Source organism: Dendropsophus ebraccatus, chromosome 5 (assembly GCF_027789765.1).
Source record: "Dendropsophus ebraccatus isolate aDenEbr1 chromosome 5, aDenEbr1.pat, whole genome shotgun sequence".
Lineage (NCBI taxonomy): Eukaryota > Metazoa > Chordata > Amphibia > Anura > Hylidae > Dendropsophus > Dendropsophus ebraccatus.
The window spans coordinates 26,448,074-26,469,627 of record NC_091458.1 but is presented as its reverse complement, the minus strand read 5'-3'; the positions used below and the strand labels follow the sequence as shown (position 1 = coordinate 26,469,627).

The window sequence follows — 21,554 nt, the reverse complement described above, 5'->3', positions numbered from 1 at the left end:
TTTATTTCATTTTTTTCATTTTGTTCATTTTTTTCATTGTTCTGTTACATTCTACATTGATGTACTTTTATCAGGTATTTAATGCATGTTCTTCTCTCAACAGCGACGTTGAAAAAGACCCGAGTAGGGTCGAAACGTCCTCAGTCGCCTCTACCAATATATCTATTTACGTGCATCGTTTATTGCATATATACCTGGCTTTGTTCCTATCACGCTGTAAATAAACTTTTGATCACTGCTGCATGAAAAGAGTGCTACGGAGTCTTTCTATTACTATTTATTGGGGACACAAACCCGTCCGTGAAAAGCACCAATAACCCACACCCGTTGTGCACCCCTATTTCGCTTTCTACCTACATTACCTGTGGAGCAGTGCACCGGGTTCCCTAGATGTCAACTCCTAACAACTACGATGAACAGACAGCCTCAACTATCCTATCGCAGGTGACGACATCAAGTGACTTCCTGAGGATCCCCTCACACGAGTTGAGATCACGTCACTATGAAAAGGAATCCCGCAGATTGATAGCGCATGAACTGCACAGCGCGACCCTAGCGGAATACCACCGATCCAACAGGATACCACGAGGCCTAAGAAGTAACCTTAGACCAACCCTCTTTATAGAGGATAATGAATATTGTGAAAAATTCCAAGCGATACTTGACAAAAGCTCACTGGATATAATCTTACTAACCTTAGAATTTCTACAAAAATCCATCTCAACAACCAAAGAAAAAGTGAGAGCAACTGAAGAACAACTCTCGACTTCCCTGAATCACGAAGAGTGGGAGACATTAAAAACAAAGACCCAAAAGGGCCTGTCTGAATATAAGCAAACCCTCGAGCATCGCAAAAGGGAGAAATTCCATCGGGACGCAGAAGACTATTTGAACAACCAAGTCTACAAATGGCAAGAGTCCTCACAATCATCCCAGTTCGGCCCACCTCGACGCCGCCACCAATGGAGAGACACAAGCAGTTCCAGCAGCGAGGCATCATCCCAAGGTCGCCAACAACATTTTTTAGGCCCACGCCGAGGCACAAGAAACCCACGAGGAGGGCGGGGAAGAGGATCCAGAGACTACGGGCCAAGGATGCAGACCCGGTCCCAGGTAAGCCCACAAACCTGGTTGTCAACATCTCCTCATACATCTTATCCCCTGCAGAATTACAGGTCCTACAGAAGGGCCTGTCATTCTGCCCCACCTGTCCACTCAACACCTTCCTATTAGAGCAAGAACTTAATAACTTCTATAGAACTCTAAGACTTAAAACCCATTTCAGCTCCATACCTGCTCCACTCCCGAATAGAGAAACCACAGACAAAGCAGAACTATCGATCTCTAATATGGGTCTCCGTAACAAGAGCCCATTTAACCCTCCCCGAACCTACCATGCCACAGAAACGGCTATCTCACTCATAGACAGAGATATTAAGACCGTCATTAAAGAAACACAAAGAGGTAATCTACCCACTCATGACAATCTCCCCACCATCGAGAGACAAGCACTTAAAACATTACAGTCAAACAAGCTAATAGTAGTTAAACCTGCAGACAAGGGGGGAGCCACGGTGGTCATGAATAAATGCGACTACATCTCGGAGATTGAACGCCAATTGAGCGACACGACCACCTACACACCTCTCCCCCATGACCCCACCCCGAGTATCCGCACATGCATCAAGGAACTACTAGAAAGAGCGGTTCATAACAGAATCATTGATGAAAAAACACAGTCATTTCTGACCAACCCACATCCCATAACACCTGTGTTCTACATCTTACCTAAGATCCATAAATCTCTACAACAACCACCTGGACGCCCCATAGTCGCTTCCACAGACTCCATCCTGTCCCCTTTGTCTATCTTTTTAGAGAAAATCATAACCCCCCTTATCAAAACCACTCCATCCTTCCTCCTTGACACAGGACATTTCCTAGAGAACCTCAGAACCCTTAAACAAATTCCACCCTCCAGCCTGTTAGTCACATTGGATGTTAACAGCCTCTACACCTCGATCGAACACGACAAAGGCCTACATGCGGTAAGGACCCTACTCTCCACAACAGACCTATCTAGCCAAACAGCCGATTTTTGTATCGAGCTATTACATATAGTATTACACAAGAACTTCTTCCTATTTGGTGACACCTACTATATGCAGAGATGTGGCACCGCGATGGGCTCGAATGTGGCGCCCCCATACGCTAACAGCTACATGGCCCTATTTGAGTCACAACACGTCTACACACACCCACTGTTTCAAGCCCATTCACTCTGTTGGTATAGATACATCGATGATGTGTTTTGCATATGGCATGGCACAGAAGACACCCTGACACAATTCTTCACAGACATGAACAATATCCGCCCCGAGCTTCAATTTACAATACACCAAGATACACAACAAATATGTTTCCTGGACACATTGGTCATCAAAAACCCTGAAGGCCTGCTGAGCACGGATATTTACTCCAAACCCACAGATCGCAACAGCCTACTCCATTTCAAAAGCTGCCATCCCAAAGCCACTAAACTCTCACTTCCCCGGTCCCAATTCAAAAGAGTAACCAGAATAGTCTCAGACAGCAGATCAATACCAGAACGCATAGACAGCATGGCCACCAAATTCCAGGATCGGGATACCCCATGCCCCTACTACTACAGGAGAAAACACTCGCCCTATCCAACAACCCCACCACACCTAAAGACAAGAAAGCCCCCCGCATTCCATTCGTTCACACATACCATCCTGTAATCCCCAAAATCCAACAAATAGTGAAAAAACATTGGCCTATCCTCAACAAGTCATATCCCCACATTCCGGAATTCTCGGAACCTGTTATGATGTGTCTCAAACGTCCCCCGAATATCCGCAACACACTCATCAGGGCCGACATAGGGAGCCTCAACAGAGGCCCTAGACAAACCCTACTCAACCCCAAACTGAATGGCACATTCCCCTGTCTGGGCTGCATGAGCTGTTCAAATGTGATTAAGGGCGAACGATTCTCACATCCACTAACTGGTACGTCCTTCAGGATCAAGGGACATTACACGTGTAACAGCCGCAACGTGATTTACATGATTAAGTGCCCCTGCGGACTCGCCTATGTAGGCGAGACTTCTCAGAGGGTAAAGGACAGGATGAGTAGCCACAAATCCACAATACGCTGTAAGAAAACGTGGCTTCCCATCCCGGAACATTTTGTGGATAAAGGACACACAGTGGCACAATTAAGGTTTCAAATTTTGGAGCAAATCAACCACCCAAGAAGAGGTGGTAACATGAACCTACTACTGAGGAAACGTGAATCCTACTGGATTCATACACTCCAGACTCTCACACCTAACGGCTTAAACCGCGAATATGACATTATGTTTTGATGTACATACTGTATGATACCATATATTTACTGTACCATGTTCCTTATGTTGTACCAATTTACCTTTCAGGTCAACTAGTCACACCATCCTCAGCGTCCTAGGAGGTAGTATGCCCCCCCCCCTTTTTTTTCCCTTTCCCCCCCCCCCCCCCTTTTTTCCCTTTCCCCCCCCCCCTTTCTTCCCCCCCCCCCCTCCTTTCCCCCCCCCCCTTTTCTCTTCCCCCCCCCTAACCCCCCCCCACGCACCCCCCTATCTCCCTTATTCTCATTTCTCTTCTCTTTCTCCTTTTATTGTTCCTTTACATCCAGACCAGTACCACAAACCATGATCCACTAGTTTATTAGTTTATATACTTTATCTTACAAGCACAGTTTCATGCTCACTATCCCTGACTCATGTGGACTCTGACACACCTCCCACTCCCTATTTGACATGCTAGACACGGCCCGCCCCCATCTGGCATTATAATTCCCCATGCGTTCCACTGTGGAACGCACGAGCCGGAAAACCGGAAGTGACGCGCCAGCACTTCCGGTTTCGGCCTTTTTCAGCGCGGCCCGGCAGAGACGCTGCACACAGCGCTTGCCACGCACAGGAGGACGCCAGGAGCACTCCTGCCCGGACTACCCACAGGTACTAGTCCCTGTTCTCTCCCCCGCTTTGCCATGTCCCCCGCCACCTGCCTAACACCAGACGTAGTGCTACCCGTCCACACCACAGACCCTCCCATTTGCCTCCACCTGATACACTATGCCTTACTCCTATGTCTTCCCTGGTCTTCTCTTACCTCCACTTGCCTCCACCTGATGCACTGTGCCTTATTCCTATGCCTTCCCTTACTCCTTACCTTGATCCCCCACCACCCAGCATTTGACATGTGACCTGACTAGTTTCATTTATTATGCATACAATCGTTTTCCAACCAGGTATCTGTGCACACTATGTATATACACCACTCTCCGCTATATCCTGGTATTGCTTTTGTATATTATATACTACCACTGACCAATACCATCTGCATTTTGTTACTATGCATCCACACTGCCTACTTATACAAATGCATAGATTCCTTCTTGTAGTATGATCTCTTATATGAGGTTATGTTCAGACGCAAGATATATATATATATTTTCTGCTTTTTTTCTTGCTTCTAGGTTTTAGGATTTATTTCATTTTTTTCATTTTGTTCATTTTTTTCATTGTTCTGTTACATTCTACATTGATGTACTTTTATCAGGTATTTAATGCATGTTCTTCTCTCAACAGCGACGTTGAAAAAGACCCGAGTAGGGTCGAAACGTCCTCAGTCGCCTCTACCAATATATCTATTTACGTGCATCGTTTATTGCATATATACCTGGCTTTGTTCCTATCACGCTGTAAATAAACTTTTGATCACTGCTGCATGAAAAGAGTGCTACGGAGTCTTTCTATTACTATTTATTGGGGACACAAACCCGTCCGTGAAAAGCACCAATAACCCACACCCGTTGTGCACCCCTATTTCGCTTTCTACAGACAAACATTTCAGGCTCCGCACATTTCCTTCCCCTTTTCCCACTCATAAGGTCCAAAACGGGGACCCGGGGGGTCCGGGGGAAAGGGGCAGAGCATTATGGGCCACTGGACAGAGCTGTGGACTGTTGTCCCCCCGCTGACCAAACATCCCCAACTTTGCGACCCCTCCCATCTTCCCAGCCACGTCCGAAGCCACCCTACTCCTTCCCCCGGACCTGCACCACATAGAAGCCAGTCACCCTAAATAGTGCCTCATAAAGTAGCCATTACCCCCCATAATGCCATATATAGTAGCCTGTCCCTCTATAGCAGCCTATCACCCCCATAGTGTCCCACATAGTAGCCAGTCCCCCCATAGTCCCTCATATAGAAGCCTGCCCCCCCCTTAATGCCCCATATAGTAGCATGTCTCCCCACAGTGCTCTATATATCCATATAGTAGCCAGCTACCTCCCCATAGTGCCCCCACCCACCAGAAAAACAGTAATTCACCTGTGCTGGCTCCCCAGCAGCTCCCTTCTTGGCAGCACACATTCTCCTCTCATTCTCCAGCACAGGCAGCCAGGTACAGACAGGCCCGTATCTGCCATGAGGCGAGGTGAAGTGTTTGCCTCAGGCGGCAGATAACACAGCCCTTGAGGGGGGCGGCATCAGCGTCCTGTGTCCTTATCATTACAACTAATTACGGCTCAGTGCCCAGCCGTGTTTCCTGTCAGTTGCCTCATGAGAAGCGCTGAGGTGGCACTGGAAGCCTCGTATTCACAGGTAGTCACATCACATAAGACATAGATATAGTGTCTCCTGCTGTTAACCCTTTCAATAATGCAGAGTTATTATACTCTGCATCACTTACACACTGTAGAAAGGAAAAAGTAAACAGCAGCGGGGACGCTATATTATGTCTTCTCTGCACTGCCGACCTCCGAGCTGACCTCAGCATAGTGCAAGAGCAGGAGAAGAGGCATAAAAGTAATGTTCTGCTCTGCTGTTAACGCTTTCTGTATTGCAGAATGTAAGTGATGCACAGTAATACTCTACATTCTGCAGTACTGAAAGAGTTAACAGAGCAGCCCGTTTTATGGCTCTTCTCCGGCTCCTGAGGTCAGAGGTCAGCAGTTGCAGATTGTTGTTATCCTGTCAGGTCACAAGATAGGATACTCAGCTGAGGCATTAATCATGTTGAATGGGGGGACCTGGGAGTGCTGGAGTTCTTGTATGGGGAATGTGAGGGGCACTATGGGCATGGTGATATTACAGGGAATGTGAGGGGCACTATGGGCATGGTGATATTACAGGGAATGTGAGGGGCACTATGGGCATGGTGATATTACAGGGAATGTGGGGGGCACTATGGGCATGGTGATATTAAAGGGAATGTGAGGGGCACTATGGGCATGGTGATATTACAGGGAATGTGAGGAGGGCCGGGGGCATGATAATATTGTAGGGGGAATGTCAGGAGGGCCGGGGGCATGATAATATTGTAGGGGGAATGTGAGGAGGGCCGGGGGCATGATAATATTGTAGGGGGAATGTGAGGAGGGCCGGGGGCATGATAATATTGTAGGGGGAATGTGAGGAGGGCCGGGGGCATGATAATATTGTAGGGGGAATGTGAGGAGGGCCGGGGGCATGATAATATTGTAGGGGGAATGTGAGGAGGGCAGGGGGCATGATAATATTGTAGGGGGAATGTGAGGAGGGCAGGGGGCATGATAATCTTGTAGGGGGAATGTGAGGGGCACTAAGGGCATGGTGATATTACAGGGAATGTGAGGAGGGCCGGGGGCATGATAATATTGTAGAGGGAATGTGAGGAGGGCCGGGGGCATGATAATCTTGTAGGGGGAATGTGAGGAGGGCAGGGGGCATGATAATCTTGTAGGGGGAATGTGAGGAGGGCAGGGGGCATGATAATCTTGTAGGGGGAATGTGAAGGAACAGGGATAAAATGCCGGAATGCAATTTTTCAGCTCATTCACGTACAGCTGCTAGTACTGCTTCATCTGAGTCTTGGTGCATTTTTTCTGCCTATTTAACATAAAAATAGAAAATCGAGGATTGTCTCAAAATAAAAAAAAAATAAAAAAAGTCGAGATTTTATTTTTTGCCCCTATCGCCCGGGGGGGTTGGCGCTTTGTCAGTTCTCGCCTCAGGCAGCAGAAAAGCTAGAATCGGCCCTGGGTACAGAGACGCTGTTTGTGCTGTGTCCCTGCAGATGACAGAGGCTACAGGTCAGTTCCGGCGCAGGGCAGCGTCTCTGTACCTAGCTGCCTGTGCCAGAATTAGATGCGCTGTGGCCGCACTGCTAATTGGAGGCTGAGGGCCGCCACTGGACTAAGGGCGCTGCCAGATACTCGGACTGACTGCGCTGGGTGAGTGCGGGAGGGCTGACCGCTGTTGGGCACCACCATGGCGCCCTCTAGCTGTCAGCGCCCCGTCCTACAAACGGCTGTGGCCAGTCCATATGTCCAGAGAGGTTTCCCATTTTAGGGTATGGAGCAATAGATGAGATGCTGGATGCAAAAGATTCAGCTTGTTTCATCTATTGTCCATATCCGTTGCTATCACGGACATTGCTGGATCACGATTACCAGACATATGTAAACTTGGCCTTAAGAGTGCAGCTATCAGTAGGGCTTCCATAGGGTTACCCCACACCCCATTACACAGAGTAATTATCTGCCCAATCAGGCAGAATCGGGCAGATATCACTTAAAAGACAACGATCAGCCGAGGAGCTCATTATCAGCTGATAGTTGTCTTTCAGTGAGTTTGAAAATCATCAGCCTCTGACTGTGCATCTCTCTGTGTAATAGGAGGGGCGCAGTCCGTGGCTCTCTTCGTCATTCTGTTTTCAGCTCATTTCCCTCACTGCAGGCTTCAATATTGGGTCAATTTCTTTTAAATATATTTATTAGTGACCTTGTAGAGGGGCTACAAAGTAGAATCTCCATTTTTGCAGATGATACTAAACTGGGTAAAGTCATCAACACAGAAGAGGATAATATAATATTACAGAGGGATTTTGAGAAGCTGGAGGCTTGGGCAGAAAAAAAAGCAAATTAAGTTTCATGTGGATAAATGTTATGTATGTAAATGTATGTTTACTGGGTAAAAGTGCTGCTGAAAAGGACCTGGAGATATTGGTGGACAGTAAACTCAACTTTAGTGATCAGTGGCAGGTAGCAGCTGCCAAGGCTAATAAAATAATGGGATGCATCATAAGAGGCATAGATGCTAAAGATGAGAACATAGTTGTCATGGCGGTCCGCGCCGCCTCCGCTCCTGAGCGCTGCCCGACCCCATCCCTTACCTGCCGCAGGAGGTCTCCTGGGGCTCCTGTGTGCTCTTCTTCCCTGACTCCCGGCGTCTGCACTGCACGCCGGGGAGTCTCAGTGTGTCAGAGCCGACGCGCGCGTCCCCGCCGCCAGGGGCGCGCGCGCGCCGGCTCTGCTATGTCTTAAAGGCACAGTGTCCCCACAATTGGCCCGGCCATTTTCCCTGCCCCTATTAAAGGCTGCCCCTTCCTGTGCCCTTTGCCGGATCTATAGTGCCCTTGCCTATCAGAGAAAGCGTTCCCTACATTACTGTCATTTTCCGTGTACCAGTCCTTGCTTACGTTACCTGTCTCCGCCCTTGTACGCCGCCTGCCCTGACCTCTTGGCCCGTCCCTGACTACGTCCTTGCCCTACGATTTTGTACTTCGCATCCACTCGCCACTTACACAAGCAGGTCGCGCCAGGGGTAGCGACCTGGGGGTCGCCTGCCGCAGCAAGCCCATCCTGCCTTGCGGCGGGCTCTGGTGAAGACCAGCGGCCCCTTAGACTCCGCTCCCTGGTGCGGCTCAGTGCCATCGCTTGTGTAGGCTACGCGGATCCACTGACCCCAGCCGTTACAGTTAGATCCGGCCATGGATCCCGGCGAGGTGCCAGACATCCGAAGCCTTACCCGAGTGGTCGCTCAACAGAGCCAGCAGATTGCCCAGCAATCGCAGCAGATGCAGCAACTCTCCGCCATGGTACAGCGGCTTCTTACGGCTCCACAGTCTCCATCTGCATCTGTGTCGCCTCCTCCAGCACAACCTGCAGTCTCCGCTCTTGGACCAAACCTTCGCCTGGCTCTTCCCTCTAAATATGACGGGGATCCCAAGCTGTGCAGAGGCTTCGTGACCCAGTGCTCCATGCACATTGAGCTTATGGCCACCCAATTTAATACGGAACGGTCCAAGGTGGCGTTTATAATCAGTCTGCTCTCCGGGAAAGCACTGGCCTGGGCCACTCCTTTGTGGGACCGGGATGACCCTGTTACAGCCAACGTGCAAGCCTTTGTCTCTGAGTTCCGTGGTGTCTTTGAAGAGCCAGCCCGAGCTTCCTCCGCCGAGACAGCCCTTCTGAACTTGCGCCAGGGAAGATCTTCCGTAGGAGAGTATGCAGTTCAGTTCCGTACTCTGGCAGCTGAGCTTGATTGGAACAATGCCGCTTTGGTCGCCACTTTTAAGAATGGCCTAGCCAGCCATGTCAAGGATGTGCTTTCCAGCCGAGACTTGCCGTCCTCCTTGACGGATCTTATTCACCTGGCAACGCGCATTGATGTCCGCTTCTCTGAAAGAGAGGAAGAAGTCCGACAGGAACGAGAATTGGTCCGCCCCCGTCGAACCTTCCGCTTGGCTCCAGCCTTCCAGAAACCTCCTGTTCCCTTGTCTCAACCCTCAGCCGAGGAACCTATGCAGGTGGACCGAGTCCGTTTGTCTCCGGAAGAGAGGACTCGTCGTCGGGACCACAATTTGTGCCTGTATTGTGCCAGTCCCGACCACTTTCGCCTAAACTGTCCTCAGCGCCCTCAGCGTCCGGGAAATGCCCGCACCTAGGTCACGGGGGAGAGGCCGTCCTAGGTGTGTGTACTACCTCTCCGCGGTTATCTCTACCTGTACTGATCACCGTCCCGTCAGGTCGACAACATCTGGCCACAGCATTCCTGGATTCAGGCTCTGCAGGTAACTTTCTTCGTGCAGATTTGGTTCAAAGATGGCAACTCCCCGTGGAGCCCCTTGCCAAGGCCCTGTGCATCTCCTCTGTTACGGGGGAACCTCTTGGAGAGACTATTCGGTACCGCACAGTGTCTGTGAATCTTCAGGTGGGGGCTCTGCACAAGGAGAAGATTACGTTCTTTGTACTACCGCACTCCTCTTCTGAGATTCTCCTGGGACTTCCCTGGCTACAACGGCACGAACCTACCCTGAATTGGAACACTGGAGAGGTCCTACGCTGGAGTCCTGCCTGCTCCTCACGTTGTATACAGGTTCCTCGTCCCTGTGTCCCGACTCCAGTTCCACCTAAGCCTCTACCTGGGTTACCGACCGCCTATCAGGACTTTGCAGACGTTTTTTCTGAAAAACAGGCTGAAGTCCTACCTCCACATCGTCCCTTCGATTGTCCCATTGATCTCCTGCCAGGTGCTACTCCGCCACGTGGTCGAGTGTATCCTCTCTCCGTCCCGGAAACCCAGGCCATGACGGAATATATAAAAGAAAATCTTCAGAGAGGGTTTATTCGAAAATCCACGTCCCCCGCAGGAGCGGGATTCTTCTTTGTACAGAAGAAAGATGGATCTCTGAGACCCTGCATTGATTATAGGGGTCTCAATGAGATTACTCTCAAGAACAGATACCCTCTCCCTTTGATCTCAGAGCTGTTCGATCGCTTCCATGGAGCCCAGATATTCTCCAAGCTCGACCTGCGGGGTGCTTATAATCTAATCCGTATCCGCAAGGGAGATGAGTGGAAGACGGCCTTTAACACCCGTGATGGCCACTACGAGTATCTGGTCATGCCCTTTGGCCTTTGTAATGCGCCAGCCGTCTTCCAAGATTTTGTGAATGAGATTTTTCGTGACCTACTCTACACCTGTGTGGTGGTATATTTAGATGATATTCTCATCTATTCCCCCAACTTGGACTCTCATGTCAAGCATGTACGTCTGGTCCTCCAACGTTTGAGGGAGAACCACTTGTACGCCAAACTGGAGAAATGTCTATTTCATCAATCCAGCCTTCCTTTCCTGGGTTATGTCGTTTCTAACAAAGGTCTCCAGATGGATCCCGCGAAACTTTCGGCTGTCCTCCAGTGGCCTCGCCCCGTCGGACTTCGAGCCATCCAGCGCTTTCTTGGCTTCGCCAACTATTACCGGCAGTTCATTCCGCACTATTCTACCCTTGTTGCACCCATCGTCAATCTTACCCGGAAGACTGCTAATCCTAAGGTATGGCCACCTGAAGCAGAAGAAGCCTTTCAACGCCTTAAGACGTCCTTTGCCTCGGCACCCGTCCTAACTCGTCCTGACCCCACCAGACCTTTCTCCGTGGAGGTGGACGCATCTTCTGTAGGTGCTGGGGCAGTTCTTACACAAAAGGATGCCAAGGGTAAGATCCGCACCTGCGGATTCTTCTCTAAAACCTTTTCTCCAGCCGAAAAGAATTATACCATTGGAGATCGGGAACTCTTGGCCATCAAGATGGCCCTTGAAGAATGGCGTCACCTTCTGGAGGGGGCTAGACATCCGGTCAACATCTTTACGGATCACAAAAATCTGCTGTACCTCCAGACGGCCCAGCGCCTTAATCCTAGGCAAGCCCGCTGGTCCCTCTTCTTTTCCCGTTTCAATTTCTTCATCCATTTCCGCCCCGCGGAGAAGAACATCAAGGCCGATGCCTTGTCCCGCGCTTCTGATGTCCTGGGACAAGATTCTACTCCTCGTCATATTGTACCACCAGAACGCCTGCTTCCTGTGGCTTCCGCCGATCTTCGTCTCCTACCTCCTGGAAAGACGTATGTTCGTCCAGCTCTTCGAAGACGAATCCTCAAATGGGGACATAGCTCCCTATTGGCTGGACACCCAGGTGTACACAAATCTCTTCGCCTTATCTCCCGTTACTACTGGTGGCCAACGTTAGGGAGGGATGTCAAAGACTTTGTGTCCTCATGCTCCTCTTGTGCCCGCAACAAGATCTCTCGGCAGAGACCACCTGGCCTACTCCATCCACTACCGGTTCCAGAAGCCCCTTGGCAGCACATTGCTATGGACTTTATCACAGATCTACCTTCCTCTGCCGGCAATACCATAGTCTGGACGGTAACCGACCGTTTTTCTAAGATGTCGCACTTCATCCCACTACCTGGTCTCCCATCTGCTCCCCGTCTAGCCAATCTCTTCTTCCTGCACATATTCCGCCTGCATGGTCTCCCGGCCACCATTACGTCAGATCGAGGAACACAGTTCGTCTCTAAGTTCTGGCGGGCCCTTTGTTACCGCCTTCAAGTGAAATTAAACTTCTCCTCAGCCTATCATCCTCAGTCTAACGGTCAAGCGGAAAGAGTGAATCAAATTCTGGGTTGCTATTTACGTCACTTTGTGTCGGCTCGACAAGATGACTGGTCCGATTTGCTACCCTGGGCTGAGTTCTCTTATAATCATCTAGAGTCCAGCTCCACAGGAGAATCCCCATTCTACATCGTCTACGGTCGTCATCCTCGTCCTCCTCTACCTTTGTCCTCCTCTTCTTCTCCAGACGTGCCTGCTGTCAACGTCCTGGTCCAAGACTTCTCGGCCATCTGGGAGAGGATTCGTCAGTCATTGTTGCAGGCTTCCTCCCGCATGAAATCTCAGGCAGACAAAAAGAGAAGACCTGCCGTGTCTTTTAACCCTGGGGACAAGGTATGGCTATCCTCCAGATACATACGCCTGAAGATACCCAGCTACAAATTGGGACCTCGCTTCTTGGGTCCTTTTGTGGTTTTGAGACGCATCAACCCCGTGGCCTACAAGCTCCGTTTGCCATCCTCTATGCGCATCCCCAACTGCTTTCATGTTTCCCTTCTGAGACCTGTAGTCCTTAATCGCTATTCCCGTGCACCTTCCCCACCTTCTCCTCAACTGGACACCACGGACGTTTATACTGTCAAGGACATTCTTGCCATGAAGACCGTTCGAGGGAAACGTTACTTCCTAGTCGACTGGAGAGGTTTTGGTCCTGAAGAGAGGTCTTGGGAACCTGAAGCTAACATCCTGGACCGCAACCTCGTAAAGAACTTCTTGCAGGTCAGAAAGAGGGGGAGGCCAAAGGGGGGGGGTACTGTCATGGCGGTCCGCGCCGCCTCCGCTCCTGAGCGCTGCCCGACCCCATCCCTTACCTGCCGCAGGAGGTCCCCTGCGTCTCCTGGGGCTCCTGTGTGCTCTTCTTCCCTGACTCCCGGCGTCTGCACTGCACGCCGGGGAGTCTCAGTGTGTCAGAGCCGACGCGCGCGTCCCCACCTCCTGGGGCGCGCGCGCGCCGGCTCTGCTATGTCTTAAAGGCACAGTGTCCCCACAATTGGCCCGGCCATTTTCCCTGCCCCTATTAAAGGCTGCCCCTTCCTGTGCCCTTTGCCGGATCTATAGTGCCCTTGCCTATCAGAGAAAGCGTTCCCTACATTACTGTCATTTTCCGTGTACCAGTCCTTGCTTACGTTACCTGTCTCCGCCCTTGTACGCCGCCTGCCCTGACCTCTTGGCCCGTCCCTGACTACGTCCTTGCCCTACGATTTTGTACTTCGCATCCACTCGCCACTTACACAAGCAGGTCGCGCCAGGGGTAGCGACCTGGGGGTCGCCTGCCGCAGCAAGCCCATCCTGCCTTGCGGCGGGCTCTGGTGAAGACCAGCGGCCCCTTAGACTCCGCTCCCTGGTGCGGCTCAGTGCCATCGCTTGTGTAGGCTACGCGGATCCACTGACCCCAGCCGTTACAATAGTTTTGCCTCTTTATAAATCATTAGACCACACATGGAATACTGTGTACAGTTTTGGGCACCGGTATATAAGAAGGACACAGCTGAACTAGAGCGGGTGCAGAGGAGGGCGACCAAGGTCATTAAGGGAAAAGATGGGTTACAGTACTAGGACAGGTTATCAAGCTTGGGGTTATTTAGTTTAGAAAATAGACATCATAGCGATCTGATCACAATGTACAAATATATTAATGTAATTAGAGAGTGGCAGGGCTAGAGGACTTCTTCCTATGCTTATGAATGAGTATAGGCCTAAGTGCAGTCCAGGAGTTAACTCCTTACAGCCAGAAAGTGTTTAACAGTACGGTAAACCACCACCCCAACCAACCAGTCCCAAAAGGTACACAGTGGGGCACTGCAGGTAGATGAATTAGGAGTCTATAAAAGTCTACCATAAAACAATATTGCTGGATAAATGGCTATGATAGATAGATAGATATAGCAAGATAAGCAGCACCAAGAAAAAACGCATGTGTGTGCCAGCAGACAAGTCCCAGACCTAGGACCACAGTCAGCTACCTTGAAAATACTCTGCAGCACACTGACGTAAGTGACAAAAATCGTAAGGAAATTTATTCCATGAAAAAAGTCACAGCAAACAAGGTGAACTAAGCACAACGTTTCGGCGTACCTTACGCCATTGAAAATGGCGTAATGGATAGATAGATAGATAGATAGATAGATAGATAGATAGGAGATAGATAGATAGATAGATAGATAGATAGATAGATAGATAGATAGATAGATAGATAGATAGATAGATAGGAGTTTCTGATCCATGTAACAAGGCCTGGTAACAATATGATATTATTATAAGTCTTTCCATCTAGTCGGTAACTTTCTCTGCGTTTGGGCCATTACCGCACCCATGTACTCTGTCTCTTTCGCTCCTGACAATCACTAATTGCACAGTAATAAGCCTTCCACCTTTGAGCAGAACCTGGTCAATGTCAGGGAAATATTAGCCTGTTCAAAGCCGAAATCCCTCACCAGCTGTCTGTATGCGGCAGATTAGATAATGAGCTGCCATTATACATCATTAGGGTGACTTTCTTGTCTAAACAGTCTATTAATAAATCTAGAAGGGAATTAGAAACCCATTAGGCCACACTCATTTACTGCAATGTTTTTGTGTTATTTTTATTGTGAATGTGGGCCGTACTGGGGCATAAGAGGCTGATGACAAAAGCTGACCTAGTTACTGTCTAATGCACCATCATAGGGCCATATGGAGATATTGTGTGCATACGTCCTTACACCATGATGATTAACCTGTACATGGGACTTCATTATAGAAGAGAGCTGATACCCCAATAACGCGATACAATCTCCCCTCAACACTAAATTATATTGCCCCACATCTAAATAATACCACAATATACCATCCAAATTCTACCATATACTGTTCTCATTATACTGCTATATATTTCCTACACATTAAGGCTATATTCACACTACGTATGAGTCCGGACGTAGTTCGTACGCAGCCGTACATGTGCGGCTGAAAGTACGGCCGTGGGAAAAAAAGACATGCGGCCGGATTGTGAACATGCGGGCGAACCGCGAACATACGCCCGCAGTACAGTTATGCTTCCTAGCTTGTTTCGAAGCGTTCTGAAACAGGTCATTTATTTGGAAATCTTCGCCCAGCCCCGTAAACCACACAGAACCTTTTGGATCTAAAAATCAAGTTCAATTTGGCTGAAATAAGTACTTCGTACGGGACCGCATGGAAATCCACGGCCGTGAGTTGGAACATTTCCGTCCTCAAACAATGGTCTTGTTCATTTTTCACAGCGCCATATACGATCCGGACGTAAGCTCATACGTAGCGTGCATTGTGCGGGCGTATATCGTATACTTTCAAGCGAAAGCATCAACCTCAAAACTACGGGCGTATATTCGCGGTTCGCACTACGGACGGAAAGATACATAGTGTGAACATAGCCTAAAAGGGGAACTCCAGCTGAACTTTTTTTCCTTAAATCACCTGGTATCAGAAAGTTATATAGGTCTTTAATTTACTTCTATTTGTAAATCTCAAGCTTTACAATACTTATCAGATGCTGTATGTCCTGCAGGATACACCACTTCCTGCAGGACATACGGCAGCTGAAAAGTACTGGGAGACTTGAGATTTTGAAATAGACATAATTCACAAATCTGTATAACTTTCTGACACCAGTTGATCGGAAAGAAAAAATCCCTTTTAACTGCCATCAGCAGAGGCTTTGCATCAGGAAACATCAATTTTAGAAGCAGAAATTCATCAGACAGTGATCGTCTCTCATCGCTTATTGTGCTGCAATACCATCAATAGTATATCAGGGTCAGACGCAGCCCTTGCCAGTACCGATATACAGGATCAGTGAAGACACAAAATGGAAAACTGTAGGAAAGCTAAAGAGATGCCTCAGTGAGATGTACCTCATTGACCTGGACAGTGTCCTCAAAAGTAAGAGTACAGATACTAAATGGGAAATGTTTTAAAAGCACTTGATCATGAAAGGTTCAGTACATATAAGAGAATACAAGGGGTAGTAACAAGAGAAAGTCAATGTGGTTTACAATGTAAGAAGGAATAGATAAGGGGGGAAAAGCTTTTAAAATAATTGAAATAAAAAGATGGCAGTAAAAAAAAAAAAAGGCTAAAAACTATAGGAGAAAAATATGTAAAAAGATTAAAGCAGCAAAGCAAGAGACAGAAAAGTTGTTTGTTAAAGAAAATAAATGGAATATTAAAAAAAATCTGTGGTGGTCTTTTAACCCCTATTTAACTGAATGTCCTGGAGAGCGGTAACTTTCTGCACCATGATGTACAGATACTGTCCCTGTAATTACATTACCTTTTCCCCGTAATTACAGTAAAGGGAATCCGTCTTTAGGTTTATGCTGCCTTAAATGAGGGTGCCGGAGTGGGTGTCCACTGCTTCTGTGTAAGCAGGTATAGGTTGGTACTAGGTGCCTTTTGTGCTATGGGACTGCAGGCTGTAGTATGCCACTCCCACCACTTGGTGTCACTATCTCCCAGTACACTACTAAGGTACAGCTAAAGCAGAAACTATACATGGGTTCACAGTTTTTGATTGACTTGGCCTATAAAAAGGATGCCTTGTAAGCTGACTGAGATCCAATCATTCACACCTCAAATAAAGCCCTCCCCTCACTTTCAGCCTACCAGAGGATTCAGTCTGGGTCACAAGGTGTGTTTCCCCCAATCCTAGAGCTACCTGGGGATATATCAGGTAAAGTAAGTTCTTGTTTTACTTAGTTTGTTACAAGTCTTGGGGAAGAGAGTAGACTAGAGACGTTCCAGTGTAAGTTAGTTATTATACAGAAGAGTTCCAAAACTAGCCGTGTCTAGCTAGGGCAACCTTATTGAGGTGAAAGAGTTAGGGGAATATCTTATCCACACCAAGGGGCTATTGGTGGAGTTTTCAGGAGGATTTCAGGTCAAATCAAGTCAAGCCAGCAGTTATCTAAGTGCAATTTTTAAGTGGAGATTCTACTGCCAGCTCTAGGATTCCTAAAGGGCCACCCGATGGCTAGCTTACCTGGATTTGAGGTCTGTGATCCTGACTGTGTGTCATTCAGTGCCCACAAGACAGCAAAGGCATATTTGGTGTTTTTGCTTTTTTTTATTAAATTTATTTCAGCGTATTGGAGATCTTAAAAGGAAACTGTCAGCTCTAGATTATCTAAGGATAGATGAGGTTGTGTTTAGCCCCAGGATGCATGCTTTCGTGCTTCCCTGCCATTTTGGGGCATAGTCAAAGAAATCATTGACATTAGTTTTACATAATCCACCTTTAGATAAGTTGTAATGGGTCAAGTATCCTTTACCAAACTACTTCTCTACCACCCTTCTTATATGGTCTTTTGCATGGGACTGACACATAACAAGGGTGGTGCCAATATTTAAAAAGTAAGCTCTGAACATATAGGCCTGTAAATTTTAAGGTGGAACTATCATCAAGGTATATGAACCTGCAGATAGCCCCCTATAGCGCTGGGGACGGTGAGGAGGAAGTATGTGCCTAACTTTCCTCATCTGCGCCTGTCCTGCACTGTTATTTAAGGTAAACTCCACTCCGGAGCACCATTAGGAGCACTGCTGCATCATCTGGCCTGCCCCTTCTAATTGTAATCAATGATGACGCAGCAGTGCTTCTAACGGTGCTCCCGCTGGAGTTTACCCTGACTAACAATGTGGGACTGGCGCAGAGGAGGAAGGTAACACACATACTTTCCTCCTTAGCGTCCTGGGCACTATAGGGGCTACTAGCAGGTTAGATTCATCTTAATTCCCCTTTAACCTCTATTGGGAATAGAGTAAAGGTTTTCTAAGAGATGCTATGCTGAAGTGACTCAATGAAAATAAACTACAACTCCCTATCAGCATGGGGTTATGAGGAATAGGTGCTGTCACACTAATCTGATCAGCTTCTATAAAGAGGATCGCTCAAGACTGGATCAGATCGACTGGATGGATGTCATATATCTTGATTTTTCGAAGGCATTTGTTACTGTGCTGCATAAAAGATTGGTACAAGATATTAAAATGCTTGGGCTGAGGAAATGTGTGTAAGTGAAAGTAGAATGGTTATCACTCTGCTACCTCCATGGGACTATGGGTAAGGAATAAATGCAAGAGATACCCAGCGCTCACTGATCAAGCCTTGTTTGAAGTTTTTTCACACACTGTGTAGATATATATGTCATGCTGTATGTTGGGTTCTTCTCAGAGGTTTTCTCAAGAGCCTATATCTCTTTCTTGTAAGTGGGTAAGGATAGGGAACAGGATTATCATAAACAGTGCATGTGGTGTCCCACTAGGGGTGTTACTGTTACATACACCCTTCTGTACTTTTTGTGGTCTTATTATGATGAAAGTAGTATTAGGAGTTGGCCACAAGATGTCGCTGTATTGTGTGTTAGTGTATGGGAGCTGCACAGCTAAAGGATCAAAAAGGGTTATTGTGTTTATGTGTTACCAGAATGACCTCTCCTCTCTGTTCTTCTATTGCACTCTTTTCACCTAATCACAGCGCACCCTACACGCTGTAGAGGAAGTTAGTCCCATGGGTGGGGGAGAAGCAAGAGTCTTCTGTTCGGGACGGTGTTGAGAAAGGACGCAAACTAGATAGCTCTCCATAGCGGTCCTGTCTGGGCCCTGGCCCTCTTCCAGGTCCCCAAGAAGTCAGTCTTAGCCAGTACCCCGCATGGGTAGGACGCAGAACAGCACACTGTCACCAACCTTCTTACAAGTATCTACACCAAGCACTATGCAGTGTTAAACCTCTCAGGAGAGGACTAGCCAAAAGATAACTTCAACCCACACCGTAGACAAGGAGAAGTCACAGAGCAGGACATTATCCACTATAGAGCCACAGAGCTAGGAACTGGTCCAGACAGAGCAAAGTTGTAGTAGCCTAGGAACTCTGTCTCGCAGCGTGGGTGTCAGCAGGGAACCCTCAGCATTCCACTCAGGTAACAAGGTCAGGGGCCTGTGTCACCCATTAGTACGGTTTGGCCAACGCTAGTGGGCATAAAGTGGGGTAAAGACTGAAAGCAAAGGTCAATACACAGGCACAGGTGTTCTTCTTCCTATTATTGTTATAATTATTATTATTATTCTACAAGTACTCTATTTTATCCTCCAACATCCCAGCAGACCACATTGCTACATGGATTGAGACTCTCACCGCATCTTCCTCTTTGCTACTTCAACAACACAACTCTACCGACATGACTATCTCCTACACTGCACTTATCCTACAGATCTGGTCGTCCTATGTTCAAGTCTTTATTGGAACTTATGTCAAGTGTATATCAAAGATCGTCTGTATTACCTGTTGCACATTTACAAGTAGTAAACCAACCCAATGTTACTCCAAGAGTCTGTGGTCATTCATCACCACCTACATAGCATACACACCGCAACCTTGAGACACTTCCCCTTTCTGTGGGTGGTGGGTCCTACTAACCGGGAGGGTCATTATAGGGTATCTGGCTACCTCTGACTACATCATCTGTGACACTATCCCAAGGGACCTGGTGGCAACCCGGCAGGGCACGGACCACAGGGGAAAAGGGTACAACTGGCCTTACACCCTAAAAGCAGGAGTGCCATCACACCTGTGTGCCCACCAGGCACTGGCATCATGTGACATGGAGATGCAAGGTTGCTACCCCAAGAGTTATCCCGGTGTGGGTAGAAGCTGGCCAAATAGAGGAGATAGCCCAATGACACACGCAGGGGTGAGACTGATATAGGCACAAGTTGTAGACTGGCAGCCATGAATCAAAGCCAGGTCCTGCCACGTGGCACAGGTTCAGCTTTAATGGTCCAGGTTAGGGATGGTCCGAACCCTCCGAGGGCGGACAGCGGGAATCATTACCGAGAGTTTGGGTTCGTACGAACCCCAACTGATATCGGTTCGGACCATCCCTAGTCCAGGTCATACACATAAGAGTCAGACAGGGCCATTGTCAGGTAAACATGCACAGACTCACTAACTTCTTCCCAGAGAGAGGAAGTCCTACAGTTTTAGTGTGTGGAAACCTCTAAGCTATGACACTGCCTTTACAAAATATTCAAAGACACAGTATAAAACATTTCACAGTATTGGGCAAGATTCACACGTTCCATAGATGCGGTTCATAAGCGGACTGTATGCTACGGACTGAACCTCGGAACTCATTATGATGCACTAAGCTCCGAAACAGATAAAGCTCTGCATTACAGTACTGACAGGGCTGTATCATCACAGACAAAAACATCATCACCGGCCCTATATACAGTGTCCATGGGGTAGGGCACAACTAAAGGTGGCCATACACATTCTATACCTGACAGCCAAAACATCATTCAGTTATCTCTCCCTTCCTTACCCATACCCACCATACAGAGTACTGTTCAACACGGCCCAGCGATCTCTATGAAGTTGGGTAAGCTGCAGCTAATCTGCTCTGACTGCAGATTATATATCTAAGAGCAAAGGGGTCTGGCAGTTATCTTCCATCTTGACCAACTCCTATCTTCACTGACATCATCTCTCGAGACAGTCGTGGGAGCCTCATACATCTTATACTGACATCTAAAACCTCTGCTATTGGTAGGTACAGCCAGCAAAAGAATAATGTGTATGGAGACTTTTGGAGATTGCAGCACTCCCTGCAATCTCTTAGTTATGCCCTTTGGATGCATATGGATACTGTGGATAGGATAGGAATACCCCTTAAGGCTGGGTTCACACTACGTATATTTCAGTCAGTATTGTGGTCCTCATATTGCAACCAAAACCAGGAGTGGAATGAATACACAGAAAGGATCTGTTCACACAATGTTAAAATTGAGTGGATGGCCGTCATTTAATGGCAAATATTTGCTGGTATTTTAAAACAACGGCTGTTATATTGAAATAATGGCCGTTATTTACTGTTATATGGCGGCCATCCACTCAATTTCAACATTGTGTGAACAGAGCCTTTCTGTGTTTTAATCCACTCCTGGTTTTGGTTGCAATATGAGGACCACAATACTGACTGAAATATATGTAGTGTGAACCCAGCCTTAAATAGTAATGATCTCCAGTGGTGACCTAGTGGGACATTACAATGTTACTAAACTCAAAACTAAGAGCTTAAAGGCGTTGGCCACTTTATAGTAAAATTGTTCAGTGTACAGTATTAGTAAGTGTACTCAATGTATATACTGACCGCAGCTTCCTATGTACCTCATAGATCTAATATCAGACTCCCCTCCTCCAGGCTGTGCTGTCCTGCTCTGTGGTGAGTCTGTCAATAAAATGGTGGACATG

At 47.8% G+C, this 21,554-nt stretch overlaps 1 protein-coding gene across 1 annotated transcript; it reads left to right on the top strand.

Moving 5' to 3' along the window:
* Window positions 1–266: 266 nt before the first annotated feature.
* LOC138793443 (uncharacterized) lies at window positions 267–4,748 on the top strand. The gene is made up of 3 exons (XM_069972013.1): window positions 267–1,113; window positions 3,461–3,495; window positions 4,658–4,748. The coding sequence occupies exons 1-2, from the start codon at window positions 391–393 to the stop codon at window positions 3,467–3,469; spliced, it is 732 nt and encodes a 243-aa protein (XP_069828114.1). The 5' UTR covers window positions 267–390; the 3' UTR covers window positions 3,470–3,495; window positions 4,658–4,748.
* The last annotated feature ends 16,806 nt before the right edge of the window (window positions 4,749–21,554 follow it).

Excerpts from the sequence above, each read along its gene's own strand:
- LOC138793443 (XM_069972013.1), top strand. The coding sequence starts at position 391 with ATGTCAACTCCTAACAACTACGATGAACAGACAGCCTCAACTATCCTA.